At 39.9% G+C, this 25,959-nt stretch overlaps 1 protein-coding gene across 15 annotated transcripts in view; it reads right to left on the bottom strand.

The window, feature by feature from the left end:
- Positions 1-25,959, bottom strand: part of atp8a1 (ATPase phospholipid transporting 8A1) — a 313,300-nt gene that overhangs the window by 264,849 nt on the left and 22,492 nt on the right. For 12 of the 15 annotated variants that reach the window (XR_011353617.1, XR_011353618.1, XM_069924781.1 and 9 more), the window contains 2 exons: positions 3,469-3,628; positions 3,242-3,386 (listed from right to left, as the gene is read on the bottom strand). The exons of 2 other annotated variants lie outside the window; for them this stretch is intronic. Coding sequence is in view for 10 of the 13 variants with exons in the window: in XM_069924781.1 (XP_069780882.1) it covers positions 3,242-3,386; positions 3,469-3,471 (148 nt within the window). In the remaining 3 variants the exon portion in view is untranslated. The remainder of the gene's footprint in view (positions 1-3,241; positions 3,387-3,468; positions 3,629-25,959) is intronic. One more of the 15 variants, XM_069924777.1, reaches the window with a different exon arrangement.

The following is a 25,959-nucleotide window of genomic DNA, read 5'->3' as shown; positions in this document are numbered from 1 at the left end:
TTTATTTTAGCAACTGAACCTTTAGCTGAATTAATAAGACAGGATTCAAAGATAATTGGTATTAAGGTGAATCAGGAAGAACATAAACTCAGACATTCCCTTTCTCCAAAAGGTCTTTGTTTATTAGAAGAAACCTTATAGTAAGGAGTGCCCCTGTGGAAGATCACTTGTCCTATACTTTTTTGCTTTGTAGGAGGTGGGGGGGGGGGGGGAAGAGAGTTCTTCCTATTTGTTCTTATATACACCACATGCATTTAAAATTGATTTGAAATATTGTAAAATATGTGAAAATTTTGTGGTTTTAAATTTATAAATATTTTTTAAAAAAATCTTCATCTCCTATTCATTTGCACTTACAATAAAATTCTTCATCTTCCAATTAAATCAAAACTGCGGCACAAGAAAATACACACCAACCCAATTATTAGCAAACAAAGAATAGCTGGAGAAACTCGGCGAACAAATTCTTCGTTTGCTCCAGATGCCTGCATCTGCAGCCTTTGTGTTTCTCAACCAAATTATTATACACATTCAATGATAGATACTCTTCACAGTTCACAATGTTCAGTCGAGTACAAATGATATTTTGTGAGTATTTTAGAAGACACAGAGAGATTTCTTCCGCAACTTAGATATCTATAGTTAATATGTCCCCAAATTTTAATTTCCTCATCATTTTCGATATTATAAATTTATATTCCCCAAACACGAGTTTGAAATGATCACCCTTCCTGGTGATTTAATATTCAATTTATTTTGGCATTGTTGTGTTGCTTTGGACACTTTAGTCTATCTTTGCTTCAATTTGTTCTCAACCACCCTCACTTTACATCTACAAATTTGCTGATTTAGTTATTTGCACTCAATGTCACCAAAACTAAGGAATTGATTGTTGACTTCAGGAAAGGGAAGCCAGAGGTATACAATTCAGTGATCATTGGGGGATCAAAGGTGGAAGGATGAGCAAATTTAAGTTTTTGGGAGTCACTATCTCACAGGATCTTTCCCGGACCCAACACACCAATGGCATTGTGAAGAAAGCATGTCAGGGCCTCTAATTTCTCAGGAGTTTGCAGATGTTTGGTATGACACCAGAAACCCTGGCAAATTTCTGCAGATGTGTGGTTGAAAGTGTGCTGACCAGCTGCATCAACACCCCTGAGTGTAAAGCCCTCCAAAAGGTAGTGGACACAGCCCAGGACATCACAGGCAAAACCCTTCCCACTATTGAGTACATCTACAAGGAACACTGCTGTCAGAGGGCAGCAGCAATCATCAAAGACCCTCACCACTCAGCACACACTCTGTTCTCACTGCTGCCATCAGGAAAAAAGGTATAGATGCCAAAAAAGACTCATACCATCAGGTTCAGGAACAGCTGCTACCCCTCCACCATTAGACTCTTCAATGACAAACTCAGAGACTCATTTAAGGACTCTTACTTGTGCACTTTATCGATTTACTTTTTGTTCTTCCTGTATTGCACAGTTTGTTTACATTCATTATCTGTTTAGAGTTTTTTGTAATTTTCCCACACCCACAGGAAAAAGAACCTGAGGGTCATAGGTGATGTCATGCATGTACTCTGACAATAAATCTGAAATGTTCCCTCCTTAACGTTTCCTTGTGCATTATTGCCTATCATTTTCAATGAGAGTCCTTTTCACAAGCAAATAAAAACTGTTTGCAATAGCAGCTCTTATGAAAATAATATTTTTTAAAATGTTACACGGACACAACATGCACATAGTAACAGTCAATGAAGATTTGTATATTCAATTTTAAAAAAAACAAATCACGCAATATTTATATAATGAAAAATCACCAATATGCCAGCTTTGATCATTCACACTGAAAATGTGCAAATCCTGCATTGTGAGAGCAAAAGAGGCGGGATATGTAACTCCACTACATTGACGTCTACTGTGATGTATAACATAAATGTCAGACATATCCTTCAAAACAAACAAAATGGCAGTAGATCTTGATGTGCTTATGGCACTAGCTGTGAACATTATTACCATTCTTTGAGTGGGGGCTAAATTCCTGCGCATCATACATGACCTCGTGATGCGCAGATGGACAAAGAATCCATGTGAGCAACATGTTCATGTGATCAGAAATACATCAGAGGAGAATTTGAAGAGAAACAGGGAGCAGTGTGAGGCAGAAACATACGTGGACCTTAGACGCCATAGACAGAGAAGTTTCCTTCTTGTGAGTCAATTCGCACTGTTCTTGGATAAAAAAATGTGGAGGGGAGAGAGAGAGAGAGAGAGAGAGAGAGAGAGAGAGAGAGAGAGAGAGAGAGCGACCGCACGGGACCGTGTTCTGGTCTAATGTCCTGAACAATTTCGATGAAAATGAGTGGAGGGGTCATTTCCATATGACTCGGGACACTTTTGACTTTGTATTGGAACTCATTGAGCCACAGCTGAGGCACAAAACAATAAACTGGCGACAGCCTCTGAAACCTTGGCTTAGACTCGCTGTTGGTCTGTGGTGGCATGCTACCCCATGTGAATATCGATTCATAAGTTATATTTTTGGTGTCGGTGTGGCGACTATGTGTGGTTTGGTATACCAAGTTACTGGAGCATTGAAGAGAGCCCTCTTTAAACATTTTGTTGACCTGCCAAGTGGTGCATGACTCCAGAAGACAATGGACAGATTTGCAGAATGGAGGTATCCAATGTGTGCTGGTGCCATTGATAAGAGCCCCTCATGAGGACCCACCAGCCTACTAAAATTGGAAAGGGTGACAGTCCTTTGTTCTTCAGGCTGTTGTAGACCACAACTATTGGTAAGGATCATGCCATGAGTTACAATTATTGCTCTTTATCAATAAGTGTGTTTCATATGACTATCTAAACACAGACTTTTATTTTCTTCCAGCTTCATGGGTTGGCCTGGTCGCACCCATGATGCTTGCGTTTTAGCCAAGTTCCCCATCTGCAGAAAGGCTAAGGATCAAGGAGGGTACCTCTTCCTATGTGTAGCAAGTTAATATACTCCACTGTATGTGTCGTTCTCAGAGGTTGCATACAGCATCTGCTCCTCACAGGCTCTTTGCACCTCCTGTTGAATATGGTGAGGAGCTTGCAGATCACAGAATTACTCCAGTTGCCGGACATCATGGTCATTGGATGCTGAGAACAGATTGACTGCTGGCTTCAAATTTTCAAACCTCACGCTGGAACGTTGTGCACATAACTCATCATCAAAATGTAATTTTACTTACCCGAGTTGGTCCCGAAATGCCAGGGGTACCTTTTACACATCTGGCGTTCCAGGAATTTTATTAGGTCCCTTTGCGGAAAAAAGATGAGTTTGGAATGACTCCCACTCCCCAACTCTGTCTCAGTACTTTTTACACAGTAGACGTTCTGGGAAAAAGGAGAAAGTATCCCAGAATGAAAGGGCTATGTAAAAAGAATAAGTATGTGTCCATTAAAGGAAATTACTTACCATTTTAAAATTCAGCACAGAACTAATGGTTTGAATGCCTTGTTGTAGACTTCATGATTTCATGGTTGAATATAGATTGTGCATATTTGATCTGTACATCACCACCCAGTTTTACTTGACAGGTTCCAAATGAATGCAACTTTCTTCAAAAATAAAAATGCTGAAAATCAAAATAAAAATATGAAATGGTGGAAGTGCATAACAAGTCTGCCTGTGTCTCTGGAGAGGAAAAAAGTTAACTTGCTGAATTTTCAAGAAACCACAGACAGGACTAAGCAAAATCATGAAAAGGATAAGGTTCAAATCTGGCCAAGTGTTGAAACTGTGAATTTCCGAACACTTGAATGTGATATGAAATTCTGATATGGTGGTCAAACTTGTGCGATAGGTGTGGGCAGATACAGTACAACTCCGATTATCCAAAATGGTCGCTTTTTTGGATGGCTGAATTTTTGGATAATTGTTCATTTTTTAAAAAACAGCCCAGTCACAACAGCAAATCACTTGTATCAATATTTAAACAACAACAAACAACAAGGGAAGAGTTTTTAAGCATTAAAATAATCTTTAATTCTAATCAAAAATAAATGCTGGCCACCACAGATCCCAATACATCCACACCACTGCCGCCAATACCTGGGAAGGCTTCCTGGGCCAGTGGAACACTCACTGGCGAGTCAGCATGATCCTGTCGCCCCATGGGCTCGTTCTGGCAGGGACTGTTCCAGCTTCGCATCCGCCGCTTTGGCACCTCATCGGGCCACTTCAGGGCCGCTCCAGCACTTGGGGTGTCGGCTCAATGCGGGATCATTGGCTGTCCTGGTTAGCCATAATCCCCTACGCAGTTGGAACCACTCTGCCATTGCCAACACGGGAAAAGTGAATCCCTGTCCTGCTCCTGTCCGAGAGGCCACTCTCCATGATAAAACCGGACAAAGTATTCTTCTGACTGCTTGTGGCTGGGAGACAACGGCACGCAGTTTGAGAGGGAGAGTTGGAGATTAAAGTCAATAGGGGAAGATAAAGAAGAAATCGAGAGAGAGAGAGAGAGAGGGGAGGGAGTTACCTGAAACGAGGACAACTGTCGTTCTAATTTCATGTTGAGTGAATTTTTTTTTCCAATCTGTGAGGTCAGTCAGCTCCAAAAAATTTTCAGATGACTGAAAATTTTTGATGGTTTCAGATATCCTAATTTATATGAAATTTTTTGGAGTTGAACAGACGTCACTTCCAGGTCCAAAAACATTTTGGATAATCGGAGTTGTACTGTAGTGGTAGAAACAGGTGAAAAATAGTGAGGACATGAACAACGTTAAAATATAGATGACCCAGAGGATTAGCCATTTAATTGGTCGGGAGGCAAAAGACCAGAGTTCTCTCCAAAACAACTGCTCCAGAAAGAATATTTCATCATCCAGGAATGTTAGACTGTTTGTCTTGCCCTTACATGGTCCTAATCTGTTGGGTATTTGTGGCATTTTCTGTTTTTATTATCAGAGTAACAAAACTTTCAGACGGTTGCCTATCAACCAAATCTATGGGTGTCGAAGTCATCTGAAAAGCTGAATGAGAAGGTGTGGGCTAAGGGAGACCTCTGTTTAATGGGAGAGAGGATAGGATAAAGAGATGCAGCAGGGTGGGGGTGGGCAGGGGACAAAATGCTCAAGTCCAAACAGCAGCTAATGTGCACATGACTGCAGAGGATAAGCTAACGTAACACAATTCTTCAATCCATCCTTGCATTGATCAGGGCTCTTTAAATAACTCAAGAGCCATAAAGTTCATTATTACTTAAAAATATACATTCTCAACTTCCTGGTCACATCAAAAACATTAATTAGACAATGTTGAATTCAACTTATTTAATCTTTGAAGAGATAAGTATAATTGATGTAAAAAAATATTGAACTAATTAATAATTTGTCATACTTTCTTTACATAGATGTTTCCAATCATTTTCATCTATTTAAATCAACCTCCCATCTTAATCTGGATTTATGAATTCCTAATTTGGGAGCAAATTTTTTAAGCAATCTATACATCTGAAATAAACTTATTTATATCCCCTTTATCAATAGTTCTAATTTGTTCTGCCTAGGTAATATTTAAATCACGACCCAACTTATCAACCAGGAAAGCCCAAACTTAATAATAACAAAAGAGAATATTGTTAGGGACATTATATTTCTCTGTTATTTGTTAATTAACTTCAAAACAAAACTCTATTTTCTTAATTCCCATTTGATTCTGAATTTTTAAAAATTGATTGTTCATAATAAAAGGCCTATTTTGATACAAAGGCATTTTATGAATTAGCAAATCTTTTCAACCTATCTCATAATGTATTTTATTCCATAATTCAATCAAATGTCTCTAAATAGGTGAATCCTATTAACAATTTTGAATTCCGTTTATAAATAAAATCCTGTAAAGAATCTTCTACTTTACTCGATTCTATTTTAATTCAGCTTGGAAATTTATCGAAATCAAACATCCCATTAATAAATTTAAGTTGAGCTGCGCTACAATAATTCTTAAAATGGGGACGTTGCAAACTTCCTAATTCAAATTTCCAAGTAAACTTTTCTAAACAAACTCTCGCCATTTTCCCTTTCCACAAAAACATCCTAATACTTGAATAATACTTAACATTTTTTGAGGACTCCAACAAGATTTATGTTTTCGATATGGCCAGGAAGTTGGTTCCTTTTTTGATTCTACTTGGGAGTGTTCTAGAGTAAAGTCTTTCTGGTTACAGGTTAAAGATTTTTTGGATAAAATACTAAAAGTTAAACTCCCACATGATCCAATGTTCCTTTTGTTGGATAATACTAAAGTGGTTAGTATTAAATTATGATTAACTATGTATCAAACTGAATTGTTACGATTGGCTTTCGCCATTTCTCGGAAATGCAAAGCCATTACTTGGAAATCAGATATGGATTTAGGGATGGAGAAGTGGTATGCTGAATTATGTTAATGTATTCCACTTGAGAAAATAACCTAATCTATGTAATAAACATCATTTTTTCTTGAAAGTATGAATCTGCAAGTCAAGGGATTGATCATTAGACAACAAGTGACAAATGATCAGAGTCTGAAATAGCAAGGATTAGGGAGATAAAAGGTCGGTTTTAAAATAATCAAAATTCTTTATAAACAGAGCCGATTGTATTGTTCCAAAGTCTGCCAATCCCAAGCATGAAGAATAAATGCATAACTTTTGAGTGGGAGAGTGCTCAATACATACTGTTCAAAACAACTCAACCAGGAAGATGAACCACTTCTGCAAATGATGTAGGAAGAAAGTGAACAGTCTAATTAAGCGAATACAAAAATAGATAAGGTAGATTTGTGAAATAAGCAGTGACTGAAAAAGTGCAGTTGCAGATGTGAAACTTCAAAAACAAGGTTCTTTGCTGTAACACTACGTTAAAAATCAGAAGATGAAAAATTATAAAATTCAAAAGATATCCAGTACAACAGCATAAAATAAGTTGAACAAGTACTTAAAGTAGGCGAAGCTCTTCTGGTATTAATGATATAGGAAAAAAGGATGAAGTCATAAAAGCCATATTTAGGGAGCGAGGACCTCAAAAGGTAATAATCTTGGCATTACTACTTATGTAGTGTGCTAGTCAGAGTAGAAATTACAAAATAGCTAATGAATATGTGTCTTGAGCAGTAGGAGGTGTTCAGAATCCTGGGGCATTGTTACCAGCACTGGGGGAGATGGAACCAGTGCCAACAGGACCGTGTACGTATGGCTAGGGCCAAGGCCACTAAGCTTAGGGTAAAAACGCAGAACTGCTTGAGGAACTTGGCAGGTCAACATCTCTGAACACCCATCCTGGACCATCATGTTGATGCAATTATGAAGGCATATATTTCATTAGAAGTTTGAGGAGATGTGGTATGTCACCAAAGACTTGTAAATTTCTACAGGTGTATTGTGGACAGCATTCAGACGGGTTGCATCACTGTCTGGAATGGAAATGCCAAGACTAGGTTACAGAATGTTGTAAATTCAGCCAGTGCCATCATGAGCATTAGTCTTCATTAGAAAGCAGCATCCATCATTAAGGATCCGCACCACCTTTGTCATGCCCTTTCTCGTTGCTACCATTAGGGAGGAGATACAAGAACCTGAAGATACACACACAATGTTACAAAAACAGCTTTTTCCCCTCCACCATCAGATTTCTAAATGGATAATGCATCTATGGACATTATCTCACTTTTTCTCTTTTGATTTTGCACTATTTTTTTCTTAAGTCTTGTATTTACATAATAGTAATTTTATTGTAATTTTTGCACATTGTTCTGCATGATACTGCTGCCTCCAAAAAGTTTCATGTCACATGCTTATGACAATAACCGTGATTCTGATTTTATAAAAGAGGAAAGAAAGAGTGGAGTACAGTCAAATGCAAAAGATTACCAAATTCTAAATGGAAAATAAGTACTTTTTATCTGAATGCCTGAAGCTTTGAAACAAAGTCAGTACAAAGGGATATGATTTTGTGGCCATTACAAAAACATAATGGAGATAATGGAAATAGAGGTATGATGAATTTCCTATCCATCGCATTGCTAAGGGTGGCCCAGGAAAAGTTGTTGGAAATGTTTACCTCTAGGAACTTAAAGCTGTCTGTGATTTTTTTTAATATATACATACATACATCTCGGCACTGTTGATGCGGACTGGGGAGTGAACTCCGCCCCTTCTCAAGTCTATAATCAGCTTTGGTCTTGCTGACATTGAGGGAGAACTTGTCATCTTGGTACCAAGCCACAAGTCTCTCTGTTATTCTTCTATACCCTGCTTCATCATTGTTGAAATCCCGCCGATGATGATAGTGGCAAATATGTGGATGGTAGATCAAACTCACTCGAGTATGATCCACCATCCACTTAAATCTTGACAGCAGATCGATATGCTTAATTACTTTTGATCCATGCTCTTAATCAATGTGTCTCATTTGAAATTTTGCAATTGAAACCATTGTACATTTGAAATGTTCTGCAAGCAGTAAAATTGCGAATTTTTCCATTTCTGGGAAGAGGTAGTTCCTCATTTTTACTTATCAGTGATCCCTCTAATTTTAGAAGGTGTTTTTGTTCTGGATTTCCCCCATCTGTGAAACTATTTCCTTTTTGCATCGAAGTTAGGTTGTATATTTTTGATATGGCTGAATTTAGTATTGATATGTTACCAATCCTCTGCAAGTTTATTCAGATGTCACACCACCTGTCAGGACATGGTGTACTTTTTGCTCCACTGAAAGTTACAGACAAAGTTACAAACTGCAGATAGGATGCCAGTTAAGATTGGGCTCAGCACCAGCTCAGAGGACACTTGCTCTCTCTGCCTTGTGGTCATGGCCCAGACGCCACTCCATGCCAGGTCACTGTTGCAGATGTAGCTTGGAAGGGACGCAGATATGGTGCACACTGCACTGAAACTGAGCCATGGTTATGCTATAATTCAAATAGCTATAAATCTATACTGGCAGTAGAGATGCTGCTCTCAACTGAGGGTGTACGAATACCCCTGTAGGTATAGGGGTACCAGATCCACCTCCCCTTATTCATGGGTCTGAGAGGGTGTATGTAACCCCTGCTTATAGGGTGCGAATGAATGCATCGCTTGTGTAAATGAATACTTGTGTACTGTCTTCCCTGTTTGCTTCCCGTTACAATCAGTTCCCACATTCCCTTATAAATTGTGTGCGTATATCCTCAAGCTCCCTTATACATTATCTCTTAATAAAGTTATGTGTCCTTGTGTCAAGACTCGTCTCTCTTTGAATCCATCGAACCTGACACTTTTTCAACAAACAGTGCACCACTGAAATCATGTTATCTGGGCACTTCTCTGCATGGTAATGGGAACTGCTCCACCCAAGACCGCAAGAAACTGCAGGAGGTTGTGAACACGGCTCAGGCAATCCCTCATTGACTTCACACCCTTCCCATTAAAAAGATTAACAAGTATGAGATCACGTACCAACTAATTAAATGACAATTTCTTTCCAGTTGTTATTAAACTCCCGAATGAACGCTAAAACAGTACAATTTCAGCTGTCTTTGCTCCAGACTAATTGATTGATCTTTCTGAACCCTGCACTGTCTTCTTGTACAAGTCTGTATTGTTGTACTGAGTTATCTAGTGGCCTTGCAAAACAATATCACACATGACAATACATCTGAACTTGATTAAACCCACTCCTCCCTAATCAGAGAAAAATAAATCACATTCATGTCGAGTAAACTTCTTCAAATGTTGTTAGATGCAAAATATTAAAGAAGACTGCAGAGTAGTGGACACAGTAATCTTATGCTGAGCATCCATTTTAATAGCTGTTAACTGCTGTGAAGCTAAGTGAAAAAAAGTAATGGTGTACTTAAACTGTCAAGATGACATCAATGCAAAGCAAATGCAATGCAAAGTCTATGCAAAAGAGGCAGAAACCAACTTGCAACAGAAAGTGGAACATACAACCCAAAAATAATCCAACATCAATTATGCAGTATCAATTGGAGATCAAGATTTACTCACTTCAAATTTAAATGAGATGCAAAGAAAATAAATGAATTCTGCAACAAGGAAATAAAATAAATCCTAAAACAGTGACTAATATTTCTGTGTTTGGGAGTGATGAATTTATATTGCTTAAAAGTTCATCATTAATCCTTCAAGGCCAATTTGCTTGACCCACTTTGTGCTTATATTAAGCCTGTTCCATCAGAACTCCCACCCGCAATACTTCCTTGCATACAATTTCATTGATGCTGCTTCCTGCACTCATGCAGAACTGTCAATTACATTTCTTTTACCACTAAGCTCCACCCTGCCATCAAATTTTCCAGGACCATATCTGACTCTTCTTCTGGTTCTCTATTTCCATTTCAAGAGATAGACTTGCTGCTCACATCTTCTGTATGCCAATCTACTCTCACAACTATCTTCATTACACTTTCTCCCACCCTACTTTCTCCAAAGATGCCATCTCTTTTTCTCCTAATTTCTCACTCTTTGCTGCACCTGTTCTCAAGAGGTGACCTTCTGCTAGAGGGCTTCTGATATGCCCTTGTTCCAGAAACCCTACTGCCACATCAGACATTTCACACATCACCTCAATTTCCCCATGTCTATTCTCACCAGACATCCCCTCTCCCCAAGTCATAACAGCAGTAGTGTTCTCTCAAGTCTCACCTCTCATCCCACAAGCCTCTGCTTCCAAAGCAACTTTTCATTTCCACCAGCTACCACAGGTTCCCCCTACCAGTTCACATCTTCTCCTCCCCCACAAAGAACTTTCAGCTTTACGCCAACACCACTCCCTTCATGAGTCTCTGTCCACCCACCCTTCCAACCATGGGATGTGTAACACATGTCCCTTCAGCACTATCCAGGAAGCAAAACAGCCCTTCCAAAGGCGGTACAGATTTACGTGCACCTCTTCCAACCTGAACTACTGCATCTTTTGTGACATGCTCCACATTGGTGAAATCAAACATACACTAGAAAAACAAAATTGGCAGATGCCTGAAGTGGTGGAGGAACTCAACAGGTCAGGTAGCATCCATGGGTAGAAAGAGCCAGTTAACTTTTCATATCTGAACCCTTCATCAAAACTCAGATTAAAAAAAAAGGTGAATTTACTTTTATAAAGGGGGAAAGAAACAGGGAGGGACTCAGATGATAAGAGTATAGGACAGAAGCTGTGAGAGGTAGAGACTGGAGGAGGGCAAAACCATGGGGAGGAGGCAAGAAATGTGAAAGACAGAGAGAAAGTACAAAAGTTGATAAGATGGAAACCGTGGATTCAGATGGCATATGGGGGGGGGGGGGGGGAATTAAATTTGAAAAAAAAATCAATGTTCATGTCATTAAGTTTAAGGGTGTTCAAACACTCATTTTGCAGAACAACCTTGTTCTGTCTACCAGCAACGACCTTTTTTAAAAAATCCAGATTCCAAAATTTGCTGCATCTTCTGTCTCCATTTTGTACTTATGATCAACTAATCTTGGAAATCATTTATGATAAAAATGAAACATGAATCTTATTATGGTGTATGAAAAGTTAACAATATTCATAACACATTTGTTTCCTCCCCATGACCTCAAATTAGGAAGAAAGATTTTGAAAACTTAACACTGAATTTTAATCTGTCTGGATTTACGTCATTAAAAGGAAACCTGAACAAATCTTTTAAATGTTCCTGAGAGGAAATGGTATTAGATTAGTATTTTAAATGATCTGCATGACTGTTAATGTTCACATCTCCCTTCCTTCCTGCTGCATTTTCAAACTGCAGATGAGCAGTGACCCTAATTTGTCCTGGAAAAATTCCCAGGAAGTCAGGATCTCCAAGGCATTTCACACCACAGTCCAAATTCCTGGGAATTTGCCCCACCTGGCAATTTAAGGGAGTCCTATCCCCAACCAATGACATGCAAGTGCCCCCCCCCCACCCCATCCATCAATTGCCTGTCTGCTCCCTCCCCACCCATCTGTCAGTCTCTCACCCACCCGCTCCCTTGTGGTAGGTCGGTCACCCACCCATCCCTTGCTTCTGGGCCACTTCGGCACATCATAACGGTGGCACAATGCGAATAAATGGCTGACTTCATTTCCCATAATCCCTCACAGCTGGAACTGCTCTGGGAAATACAGCTTGGTGAGGGACTATGGTTAACAAGAATGGCGATTCATCCCACATTGTGCTGTTGTTGCGACGGGCCAAAGCAGCCTGCTGTTCTCTGGTGGTAAGTATCCTTGAATTTTAATCACCTATGTGATGCAGCACACAAGAGCTAATGTCATGAGGCTTCCCTCCTTGGCCATTTGGCTCTTCATATTGCAGGGAGAGGGTGGTCCAGGGTGTGCATCTACGAGGTAGGCCTTGGACCCATTGGACACATCGCAGGTTCGCAGGAGGATTCCAGGGAATCTCCATTTTACAATGAGGTGTGAAAAGGCCTATTGTGAGTACAGGCAAATTAAAAAATTGCTAATCAATTAGCTTCATGAAAAGGACATCCCACCCTCAAGCAGAATCAGCTTCAAGTTGCTAATTTGCACCAAAAATTCCCATAATTTAGACTAGTTACTCAAAGTACTAGTTGTAATAACTTTATTATTTTAATAATTAATTTGAAGTATAAAATCCCTTCCTTTTGAAAAGAAATTAGATACTTAAAGATAGTACTGTATACACATTTGTACCCTTTTGCCTTCATCTGTTTTTCTTGCTTTGAATGAAATTTCTCTTTCTCAATTCTCATTGGATACTGACAATTCATCCTCCTGCAGTCCTTATTCCACTTCTCAATCCACAAATCTTCTTGACAAGGAGACAAATTACCTCATTTCCAGATTACCTACTAGTTTTGTTAGATTGTTATTGCCTGTACTTACTGAAATTTGCAGAGAAAAACTGAGCTGCAGGTTGCAGGAAAATCGAGGTAATCAGCAAGTTCTGGCTACATGCATTGCTCATGCAGATCACATTTAATGTTGTCTAAAAGTTCCAAAATGCTTTTAACACTTGGGTAAACTTTTGTATTAACAAAATGGCAATATACATAAAATACTAAGAAGGGTAGGGAAAATGGTACTGCCAGATTATCCCATTATTATTGTTAATGAGACAAACATATTTTAACTACTAACATAGTCAATTAAAAAAAATGTCACAAAAGATCACACAACTCGTGTCAGGTTTTTCCCCAAACTATTCACAAAACATTTTATTTTTCGTTATGCATTTTTTCAACTTCTAAATTTAGCATTTTAATTATATTAGTCAAAAAGAACTGTGTTCATATACAATCATTTCTTAAACGACTGAAACCCTGAACACAAAGATTCTTGACTATCATTTTCCAAAAGCTTCAAGTTATCCCAACAAGTTATCACAGAAATGTTTGCAGGAAGATTATCCAAAGATTTTTTTTGGCTTCTTGGAAAGGCTTCTGCTTTTATTTTAAGCATAAGAAATCTTTATTTCACAAAATATTTAAATATGCTAAAAATTGTGGCTTTTCTAGTTGGTAGTCTGAGGGAGTTCTAAAGTGATTGGTTAGTTTGCTTAACCAGCTTGATAATGACATAGCTGCAGGAACTCTCGTCAGAAGGGGGAGTATGGAGATTATTAAATCATTCATCTAGGCTTGTGTTGCTTAACCACCAACTGCAAAATGTATATAATTATAACACTGCTGCTTCATTCAACACAAGATGGATTAAGTATGTCCAGATCTTCAACTTCCTGAGGAGAAGAAACACATGGATCAAATTCAACACTATATTCTAGCAGCAGGAATTCCCCTCAAAATCAGTTCTGTTGCAATGAAAGCAGAAATATTACTTTTGTTTGAAGGAATAATGCATCTTGCTGACATATTTGGTGAAAAAGCACTGGCCAGTTTAAAAAGGCAGATCTAGACTATTATAAACAAGAGGTCTTTTCACAATGCCGTGTAAAATAGGGATTCCTGGAAACCCTCCTGTGAACTGGCGGCGTGAAAATGTTGGCCCGGTAAAATTACACAGGTCCATGGCCCAGAAGGGCCATGCTCTCCCTGAGATTTGAATCGGCAAATATCTGAGCAGGGGAAGTGTCGTGATATCTGCACTTGTGTGCTGTGTCATCGTTTCAGCATTTAAGCTTGTCAATCTCAATTTGTCTTCAATAAATCAATTCATTCTGTCATATGTGTGTGTGTGTGTGTGTGTGTGTGTGTGTGTGTGTGTGTGTGTGTGTACTTCCAACTTCCAGTAGGATTTCCTGTGAGTGCATAATGTGTCACTCACTACTTCATCACTGGAGTGGGATTCTCCCGCCCCCCCCCCTCCCCCCCGCCAAAATTGCCAGGGAATTTGGACTGCGGTGTAAAAGGCCCAAAAGGTCCTGCACTGATCATCTGTGGTGTGAAAAGGCTAAGGATTCTGCCAGGTATATCTTAACTATCTCAATAAATTTAAAGTCAAGTTGCAGTGTTCTGAGAAGCCCTTCCTGTTCCTATTTTGACAGCCTCTTTTCAATTGCATTGATCTTCTGTTACAGAAAAAAGCATTCCATTGAAAAGAACAAGGTGGTCACATCTCTCGAACATTTGTGATGTAATAGTTAGTCTGGAAAGTATGCAACATCTCTTGATGTTCAGAATGCCTAGGTTTAGTAATTTGTTAAATTCAAATACAACTTGATAGGAGCTGTCACCACGAGATTCGAATTGCATCAGGGTGAGACCAAACGAGCATCTCTAAAGTAAATTTGCCTTTCATTTTCACTTAATAGTCATTCCATCTCTATACTCAAAAGAGTGGTTTCAAGGCTAATCAGATCCGGATTAACGAAGCCAGAGTAAATACATTTTATAATAAAAATTCAAATTATATTTCTTTTGAAAACTTTTGCCATCATTTTTGAAAATCAGTAAGGTACATTTAAGCGTCCACAACCAAAACCTACCACCATCAGATATTATTCTGCTTTCCTGAACAATTTCCCACTGCACTTCCTCAAATAATGTTGCCATGGAAATATTGCAGTACATTGTAGTCTCTAATATGAAATGTTACTGCAAATTGGAGCTAGAGAAGATACTGGTAATCAAAGCTGGGTTTTCATTACCAGTGTCCATTAAACATCTGAATCACAATATGAATCTCATGTTTTAATCTTCAGTGCCATCATATTAGGAATGACCCCTGAACCAAGATTATATATAGTTGATAACAATTGCTTTGGAAGTCATACCAAAAACGTGTTACTTGTATTTAAAGCACTGAAAAACAAAAATCAATATTTAGATTAATATCTATCATTGCAGTTAATGAATTAAAATCACTGTAATAGAAGATGAAAGAAGATCATTACATTGATTATATTTCCAAAAATATTCAGTTCAGGGCTAGACCATCATGGACTTTTAGTTAAATGTGGATGCAACTTTTCAGGATCCATTGGCATTCACTTGAATCCCTAGCTTTTCAAATCCAAAAATGGAAAGGCAGGTACAGTGACAAGGCTTTGCTTGATACATCACCTTGATACTTTTCAAAGTGTGGGCTTGAGCAAATCCCAGTCACAAAAGCAAGATAATATGCTCAGGCAGGAATGATGAATGCTTCTCAATGGCTTTAAACACAGAATTAAGCAGCTGGATCATGGAGGCTACAGCAGACAGATCCAAATGGAAATGCTAGCACTAAAACTAAAGAAACTGAAAGAATTTTACATTATGCTGCAAAATGCACAAGTCCAGAACTTACAATCAGTTTCAGAATCAAGGAAAAGTTTCTGGATTAATGCTGCCAAACACTGCTCAGATGGCCAAACACTGTGCAAATTAAAAAGGGATAATAAACTTCAGAACAAGACCAGTCATACTCTGATGAGTGGTGGCTCTCACAACATGGGAACTTGTTGGACCTTATTGTCAGAGGGCAATGCTGCACCGCAAGGACAGGTTGTTGAAGGAATTTTGATTTGCGCAAGTTCAAGGTACATTTATTTGTTCATATTCTTCAGTGAATCAATCAATGAAGGCTGACCTCCAAGTCCTCAAATATTGCTTTCTTGGAAGTGTCATCTGCACATTGCAGTTTAATTGAGGTAAACTTCACACAATAGTGTGAATTGCCACTTGAATCATGGAAGTGTGGCCCGGAGCAGGATTTGGACAGGAATAATTTCAAAGGGATTCGCAGGGACTTGAAGGCAAAATGGAAACTAAACTGCCTCTTTAATCATTAGCCCTCTTCACACTGGCTAACCTGTAAATTGGCCGTACAATTAACCAATTAAAGAAGCAGTTTTTACCGTTCACACTGGACCATTTAACTGGTTCTCTGCATTTTTGAACTCACCACCAGGCATCCCTGGGGAGAGGGAAGCCTATCCTCCACCACTGATGCATCTGCTAATTATGATCTTGTATTTAAACAAAATTAATCATGCCTGACCAGTTATTGACCCGACCTATATAAATTTATAAAGGACCATTGGAAAGTGTTAGCAGCAATAAAACACAAGGGCGCACAATTTCTAAAGACCATGATGGCATCCTGCCCTTCCAGAATTCTGAGCAGCAGAGAAACCCCTCTGTGCATACAGCACTTTCTCTACCGTACGGAATTCTAGGAAGGCATGTTCGCCATCAGTCTCTCTGCAACTTTTCCCCTATGTATTTTATTGTCGCCTCTACTTTCCCATGGTCCTTTATAAATTTATAAAGGTTTATACAGGTTGGGACAACAACAGGGGCTGAAGGGCTCATACTGTGCTGTACATAAAGCTTAATTATGTTATAATGATGCATGATTAATTGTGTTTAAATACAAGATCAGGATTTGGTAAATTGAGCACAAAATTTATACCTTCACATTCCTGCACTCATGCAAAGGCGTCATCAACGGTCACTACTTTGTCCATGGATAGTCCATGTCCCTTTCACACTAAGCTAATTGGCACACAGGCGTCAGATGACCCAGGAACAATACATCCTACCTAGGCAGTCCATCCCCAGGATGATTCGACTCCTGCATGCCAATTCACAATGTTCTCAGGGGCCCTTTAAACCGGTATTTTGGTTGTCAATTAATAGGATAAGGTGCCAGTGTGAAAGGGGCTATTGATTATGTTTATGTCAAATTGTTTTTTTGGTTACCTTAATTTTTAAAATTGCATTTTGAATGACCATAGCATTCATTTTTACACATGGAAACAATTTTTACTCCAGCTCTACCAGATCAGGAACTATAAAGATTGTGCTGGATCTGCATCTCTGCAGCATACCACCTGTAGCCCAATCTCCATCCAAACCATGTTGTTGGACTCAAGGATAGGGAGGGGAAGCGAGAGAGTTTTTTGCATCCATGCCTACAAAAATGCAGTGAACACGGGTGACAATTCCAGCCTGAGGAAGCCAAGTCACACAATTTAGCCCAATAACAAAAGGAATTAAGAGTTTCAATGCAAGAAACTAAAAATAAATTAACCAAAACACTAAACCATTTTTTAAAGCTTTCTTCAACTGACTGAATGCGGATTTCATGAGGAATCCAATGGCAAAGCTCAAATGTTTGTTTAGCAGCAGGGAGGGCAGGGGAAGAGAATTTAAAAAAACCCAGAAAGAGCTAACAGAAAGTTTGGGACTTCCAAGTCCAAACAGGAATCAAAACTTGAGGGCACTTGCACAAATATACAGGTACTACCAACAAAAGCAAAAACAAATGAAACCTGACTGCTGTTAAAGGATCAATGATTTGTATGTGTATATTATCCAATTAATAAACCAAAAAAAAAGACATGGTCTTTGCCCTCAGACAGCTCCAAGAAAAGTGCAGAGAACAAAACAAAGGACTCTACATCACCTTTGTTGACCTCACCAAAGCCTTCGACACCGTGAGCAGGAAAGGGCTTTGGCAAATACTAGAGCGCATCGGATGTCCCCCAAAGTTCCTCAACATGATTATCCAACTGCACGAAAACCAACAAGGTCGGGTCAGATACAGCAATGAGCTCTCTGAACCCTTCTCCATTAACAATGGCGTGAAGCAAGGATGTGTTCTCGCACCAACCCTCTTTTCAATCTTCTTCAGCATGATGCTGAACCAAGCCATGAAAGACCTCAACAATGAAGACGCTGTTTACATCCGGTACCGCACGGATGGCAGTCTCTTCAATCTGAGGCGCCTGCAAGCTCACACCAAGACACAAGAGAAACTTGTCCGTGAACTACTCTTTGCAGACAATGCCGCTTTAGTTGCCCATTCAGAGCCAGCTCTTCAGCGCTTGACGTCCTGTTTTGCGGAAACTGCCTGAAGAAAACTGAGGTCCTCCATCAGCCAGCTCCCCACCATCTCCATCGGGCACACAAAACTCAAAACGGTCAACCAGTTTACCTATCTCGGCTCCACCATTTCATCAGATGCAAGGATCGACAATGAGATAGACAACAGACTCGCCAAGGCAAATAGCGCCTTTGGAAGACTACACAAAAGAGTATGGAAAAACAACCAACTGAAAAACCTCACAAAGATAAGCGTATACAGAGCCGTTGTCATACCCACACTCCTGTTCGGCTCCGAATCATGGGTCCTCTACCGGCATCACCTACGGCTCCTAGAACACTTCCACCAGCGTTGTCTCCACTCCATCCTCAACATCCATTGGAGCACTTTCATCCCTAACGTCGAAGTACTCGAGATGGCAGAGGTCGACAGCATCGAGTCCACACTGCTGAAGATCCAGCTGCGCTGGGTGGGTCACGTCTCCAGAATGGAGGACCATTGCCTTCCCTAGATCGTGCTATATGGCGAGCTCTCCACTGGCCACCGTGACAGAGGTGCACCAAAGAAAAGGTACAAGGACTGCCTAAAGAAATCTCTTGGTGCCTGCCACATTGACCACCGCCAGTGGGCTGATATCGCCTCAAACCGTGCATCTTGGCGCCTCACAGTTTGGCGGGCAGCAACCTCCTTTGAAGAAGACCGCAGAGCCCACCTCACTGACAAAAGGCAAAGGAGGAAAAACCCAACACCCAACCCCAACCAACCAATTTTCCCCTGCAGCCGCTGCAACCGTGTCTGCCTGTCCTGCATCGGACTTGTCAGCCACAAACGAGCCTGCAGCTGACGTGGACTTTTACCCCCTCCATAAATCTTCGTCCGCGAAGCCAAGCCAAAGAAAAGAAACCAAATTACTTGAGATCTATGAAAATCCTTCTGGTTACTCAAACAACTTCACCTGAAAAAATATCAATTGGTCTGAAATCAAAATTTCTTGAAAATTATTTACCCATTTCACTCTTGCATCTCACTGTTAGCCAGTTAGTTCAGTATGTGTGCCTTTATTGCAAACGTCATTGACTTTTAAAATCTTACTTTGTTCACCCCCAAAAATCATTAGTCTTGAAGAACACTAACACACAAAATAAATCCAACAATGTCTGGCTTTGCCTCCATTCAACTAAATATATCTTGAAATTTTATACTGCCATTGCAGTAGAGTTAAAAAAAGAACAAGATTAAGTGGGGTTAAAAAAATACCTGCAGTCTCTTGAACCAAAGGGTTAAAGAGACAGACATGAAGAAATTAGTAAACAGCCTGGTTATTGCAGAACATTTATGGAATTTGGAAATTTTTTGACAAGAGTTCATTAACAACATTATCTGTAGTCACTAAAGTTTATGAAAACTATAACTAACAACAAGAAACGACACTGAGATGCTGGAAGGCCTTGGCAGGTTTGAGAAGTGTAGAAACCTGAAGATACTAGCATTTTCACTTTGTGTTTCTCGAACAACCATAAATAATATTTCTAAACTACTAAAAACCCCATATGTCAAACATCTGAATGAAGAAAAAAAATCTTGACTACACTTCTTTCTTCAGAAAACACAAAGGTGTCTCAAGTTCAACCTAACCAAAATTTTATACAGTTGTAACTTTTATCAATAAGATTATGATTGCATTCAGTACACAAGCACAACCTTCGACAATATAGGAAAATGAGTATTTGAAGATCAATACCTCAAATTCAAGACAAAATAGATGGTGTATAAAGCAGCAAAAATTCCTGCCTCTTCTTTGCTTCTATTTCCAAGAAAATCCTCTGAACTGTAATGACAATACAAGTTAACTATCAACATCCACTTCCACACCAATATTCTCAGAGTTTGGCCCCAATTCTATTTAGCCAATTCCCTGGATTTGAAGGGACTTGGTTCCAGACAACTAATGATGCCAATGTTCAACCTATACTTCTATCTTCTGTCCTCTCTCATTCCCTAATAGTAGTAACTGTCACCAATCTAATATTAGTAACTGTCACCCACCTAATATTAGTAACTGTCACCCACCTACCTTCCTCCCAGGTGTGACAGCATCTCTATAACTCCTGTCTGTAACCCCCCTCTGCCTCTCAAATGATCCAGAGTTCATCCAACTCCAGTTCCAGTTGCCCAACTCTGTTTGATGTTGTAGCTGGATGCACTTCTTGCAGAGTTGAGGGGTTTTTAAATGCTTGGTGGGTCTCTTTTTTTAATACGAGCAGCTGAAACAACAGTGCAGGCTGGTCATGAGCTCTTCTTGCTGCTACCTTCAAGCAAAAAGAGACATTTTTCCAACAGCTATTAATTAGTCTCTTGAATCTCCCTAAACTACCCTAACATCCACTGGATTTCCCTTATTTAGCCTGCTTGTTACTTTTTCAAAGAATTCCAATTTGTTTATCAAGCAAGATTTTTTTTCCCCTCAAGGAAACTATGTTGGCTTTAGCCTATCCTGTCATGTGCCTCCATACCTGATCCTTGACAATTGACTCCAACATCTCCAACTGATGTCAGGCTATAATTTCCCTTCTGCTGCTTCCCTCCCTCCCTTCTTGAATAGTGGGGTGACATTGGTAATTTTTTTTCCAGTCCTCCGAGACTGGAAGATGATTTCCAATGCCTTCACAATCATTATAGCTATGTCTTTCAGAACCCAATGGCGAAATCTCTTAACTTTGGTGTTAATAGCTTTCATTTTCACCATACTGAATTGCATGCCTTAGCTCAACCTTTAACCATATAACCATATAACCACTTACAGCACAGAACAGGCCAGTTTGGCCCTACTAGTCCATGCCGTAGCAAATCCCCACCCTCCTAGTCCCACTGACCAGCACCCGGACCATACCCCTCTAGTCCCCTCCTATCCATGTAATGATCCAGTCTTTCCTTAAATGTAACCAATGATCCCACCTCGACCACATCTGCCGGAAGCTCATTCCACATCCCCACCACCCTCTGCGTAAAGAAATTTCCCCTCATGTTCCCCTTATAATTTTCCCCCTTCAATCTTAAACCATGTCCTCTAGTTTGAATCTCCCCCTTTCTTAATTGAAAAAGCCTATCCACATTTATTCTGTCTGTCCCTTTTAAAATCTTAAAACACCTCTATCAAGTCCCCTCTCAATCTTCTACGCTCCAGAGAAAAAAGCCTCAGTCTGCACAACCTTTCCCTGTAACTCAGACCCTGAAATCCTGTCAACATTCTCGTGAACCTTCTCTGCACTCTCTCTATTTGGTTTATATCTTTCCTATAATTTGGTGACCAAAACTGTACACAGTACTCCAAATTTGGCCTCACCAATGCCTTGTACAATTTCATCATAACCTCCCTACTCTTGAATTCAATACTCCGATTTATGAAGGCCAACATTACAAATGCCTTCTTCACCACACCATCTACCTGAGTATCAGCCTTGAGGGTACTATTTACCATAACTCCTAAATCCCTTTGTTGCTCTGCACTCCTCAATTGTCTACCGTTCAATATATATGACCTATTTAAATTTGCCTTTCCAAAATGTAGCACCTCACATTTATCTGTATTAAATTCCATCAGCCATTTCTCAGCCCACACCTCCCGCCTTCCTAAATCACCTTTTAATCTATGGTAATCTACCTCACTGTCCACAACACCACCAATCTTTGTGTCATCCGCAAACTTGCTTATCCAATTCTCCACCCCTACATCCAGATCGTTAATATATATAACAAATAATAGTGGACCCAGGACCGAACCCTGAGGAACTCCACTAGTCACCGGCCTCCAATTGGACAAACAATTTTCTACCACTACTCTATGACACCTCCCATCCAACCACTGCTGAATCCATTTCACTACCTCTTTATTTATACCTAATGCCTCCACCTTTTTTCCTAACCTCCTGTGGGGAACTTTGTCAAAAGCTTTACTAAAGTCCAAATAGACAACATCCACAGCTTTCCCTTCATCAACCTTTTTTGTAACCCCACTCGAAGAACTCAATCAGGTTTGTCAAGCATGACCTACCCCTGAAAAAACCATGCTGATTACTCCCTATCAATCCCCGTACCTCCAAAAATTTGTAAATAGCATCCCTCAGAACACTTTCCATCAACTTGACCACCACAGACATCAGACTTACAGGCCTATAATTCCCAGGTTTACATTTGGACCCTTTCTTAAACAGAGGAACCACATGCGCCACCCTCCAATCCTTTGGCACCACCCCCGTGGCCAGTGACATCCTAAATATCTCTGTTAATGGCCCCACTAACTGTCCACTGGCCTCCCTGAGTGTCCTAGGGAATATTTTGTCCAGTCCGGGAGATTTATCCACCTTTATCTTTTTTAACACATCCATCACTACCTCCTCGGTTATCCTTATATGCTTCATGACCTCCCCACTATTTTTCTTTACTTCAACTGGTTCAACATTTTTTTTCCATAGTGAATACCGAGGCAAAGGAATCATTCAAAATTTCCCCCATTTCCTCAGACTTCTCACTCAGCCTACCCTCGCTATCTACAAGGGGTCCAATTTTATCTCTCACTAATCTTTTACTTTTAATGTACTTATAGAAACCCTTTGGATTTATTTCTACTCTGTCAGCCAAAGCCTTTTCATGCCTTTTTTTGGCCTTTCTAATTTCTTTCTTAAGATTCCTTCTACACTCCTTGTAGTCCTCCTTCAACTTCTCAGCTTGGACACCTCCCTTTTTCTCCTAATCAAATTTCCAATATTCCTCGAAAACCAAGCCTCCCTATGACTTCCAGCCTTTCCTTTGATCCACACTGGGACATAACTACTCTGTACCCTCAAAATTTCTTTTTTGAATATCCTCCATTTTTCATTAACATCCTTACCTGAAAATATCCTGTCCCACTCAATACTCCCCAAATCCCTTCTTATTCCTTCGAAATTTGCTCTTTTCCAATCCAGAACCTCAACTTTAGGCCTCTCCTTGCTCTTCCCTAAAACTACCCTAAAACTAACAGAATTATGATCACTAGACCCAATTGGTTCTCCAATATTAATGTCCGCTACCTGACCTAGCTCGTTCCCTAACAGGAGATCCAGTATTACACCGTCCCGAGTCGGTTCTTCTACTAACTGATTTAGAAAACAATCCTGAGCACGTTTAACGAACTCCAGCCCATCCAGCCCTCTAACCGTATGGGTATCCCAATCAATGTGTGGGAAGTTAAAACCTCCCATGATCACTACCTTGTGTTTTTCACACATATACGTTATCTCCTGACAAATTTGTTCCTCTAATTTTCTTGGTCCATTTGGTGGTCTGTAATACACCCCTATTAGCACCCTCTTGCCTCCTCCACCCCTCAATTCCACCCAAACAGCCTCACTGGTCAATCCCTCCATACCATCCTGCCACCTCACGGCAGTAATGTCCTCCTTAACAAGCAGAGCAACTCCTCCTCCTTTTTTACCCCCTGATCTATCACATCTAAAACAAATGTATCCTGGAATATTAAGTTGCCAGTCCTGCCCCTCCTGTAGCCAGGTCTCACTAATTGCCACAATATCGTGACCCCCAAGTATCTATCCATGCTCTCAGTTCATCTACCTTGTTCACTATGCTTCTTGCATTAAAATATATGCATCTCAGAGAATGACCCTCACATATATTCTCTTTTTTACCTTCTACCCTAATCTCCATCCTACCTTTGTTATCTTTTTTATTCCTATCTAGGTGGCCATACTCCCTGGACACTGCTCTCACACTCTGTTCCCCACCCCCTGCCAAACTAGTTAAAACCTTCCCCAGATGATCTACTACTGTGACTTTATTACGTTTGAACTACAGTTCCACTTGCCAAATTGTGGTTGCAGAATAATTGTGGTTATTCCACTGTCTGGACAAAATACAGATAAACTGCTTAAAGTTTGGATGAAATTCATATTCAACCGATGGGCTTGTGACCAATATCATACTTTAAATGTGATGGATAGTTGCAAATAAGGAGAAAGGATGTAGACAAGTGTGAGGAATTGCATTTTGGAAGAGCAAATCAAGGAAGGACATACAGGGGGGTGTGGCATGATGGCATAAGGGGGAGACGTGGAAAATGCCTCTCCTGGCAGAATTAATTAAAACTCCACTTATAATTTTTTTAAAATACTGGATAATTTTAAAATTCTTCTGAAGGTCTCAAAAATTGGCTGCAAGGAAATCCAAAGCTCAAACTGTTAAAAAAAATGGCGATAACAGAAGTAACTGAAATGGAAGAAGCTGGGCCTACCTTGAAAATTTAGCCTTTGTTGCCTTAATGACTGATTCCTCCAGGCCACACATTTTGTGCAAAGGCTACAGAAAGGCTAATGATCTAGCAAATATGCTATTCTACTTCTCTCACTGCTTGTTTGTCTAAAGTTCTTCTTCAGTAATCCATTGGGATCAAGGACAGCTTCTACTCTTGTTCAGTAGGGCCAATAAGGCTAGTGTGGGACCTGGAGCAGAAGTGTGAGTAGCTTCTTTGGGGGATAAAGAATGAAAGACTAGAGGGGTCATCTACTGAGGCTATAATGGATGAAGGTGAGGAATGGGAAACACATGACCACACTCATGGGGTTATCTTATAGACTGCCCAATAGTCAATGAGAAGGAGATGCAAATCTGTAGACAGCTACAGGATGCATAAAGTTGAGATCAAGGCAGATTTAACTTTGCCAGGCATATTGACTGGGACTTCCATACTGTAAAAAGGCTTGATGGCTTGGAGTTGTCAAATGAGTTCAGGAAGTTTTCTACATCAATATTTCATGGAACCAACTAGAGAGAGTGAAATACTAGATCTACTATTAGGGAATGTGTGGAGCCTCATAAAATGAGGGAGATCTTAAAATACTTTTTTTGCGTCACTATTTACTCAGGAAACTGGCATAGTGCATAAGGAAGGAAGGGAAACAAATAGAAGTGTCATGGAACATATGGAGATTGAGGAGGAGGAGATGATTGCTTCCTTTCAGGGAATAAAGGTAGACAAATCCCCTGGGCCAGATATGATATTTCCCTCGGATTTTGAGGGAGAAGAGTGCTGAAATTGTGAAAAGGCCTCTTGTTTATAATAGTCCTGATCTGCCTTTTTAAACAAATATGTCAGCAAGATGCATTATTCCTTCAAACATTTCTGTTGCTTTCATTGCAACAGAACTGATTTTATGGGGAATTCCTATTGCTAGAATATAGTGGCTTGCTTGTTGAATTTGATCCATGTGTTTCTTCCCCTCCAGGAAGTTGAAGATCTCCCATGTCCTTAGCCATGGGAGAGGCGCCAGAAGATTGGAAAGTAGCTCATGTTGTCACGGTAACTATAGGCCAGTGAGCCTGATATCAGTAGTGGGTAAATTATTGGAAAGAGTTCTGAGAGATCGAAAATATAGATATTTGGACAGCCATAGGCTTTGTGCATGGTAGGTCACTTTTAACAAATCTTGTAGAGATTTTCGAGGAAGTTACCAAGAAGATACATGAAGGAAAGGCTATGGATGTTGTCTACATGGACTTTAGTAAGGCCTTCAACAAGTTCCCACATAGGAGGTTAGTTCAGAAGGTTAAGACACTAGGTATTCATAGAGTGATTGTAAACTGGATTTGAAATTGGCTCTGTGGGGAAAAAAACAGAGTGGTAGTG

Source organism: Narcine bancroftii, chromosome 3 (assembly GCF_036971445.1).
Source record: "Narcine bancroftii isolate sNarBan1 chromosome 3, sNarBan1.hap1, whole genome shotgun sequence".
NCBI classification, from domain to species: Eukaryota; Metazoa; Chordata; class Chondrichthyes; order Torpediniformes; family Narcinidae; genus Narcine; species Narcine bancroftii.
Note: the sequence above shows the minus strand (reverse complement) of the source record. Positions and strands in the feature narration are given on the sequence as shown.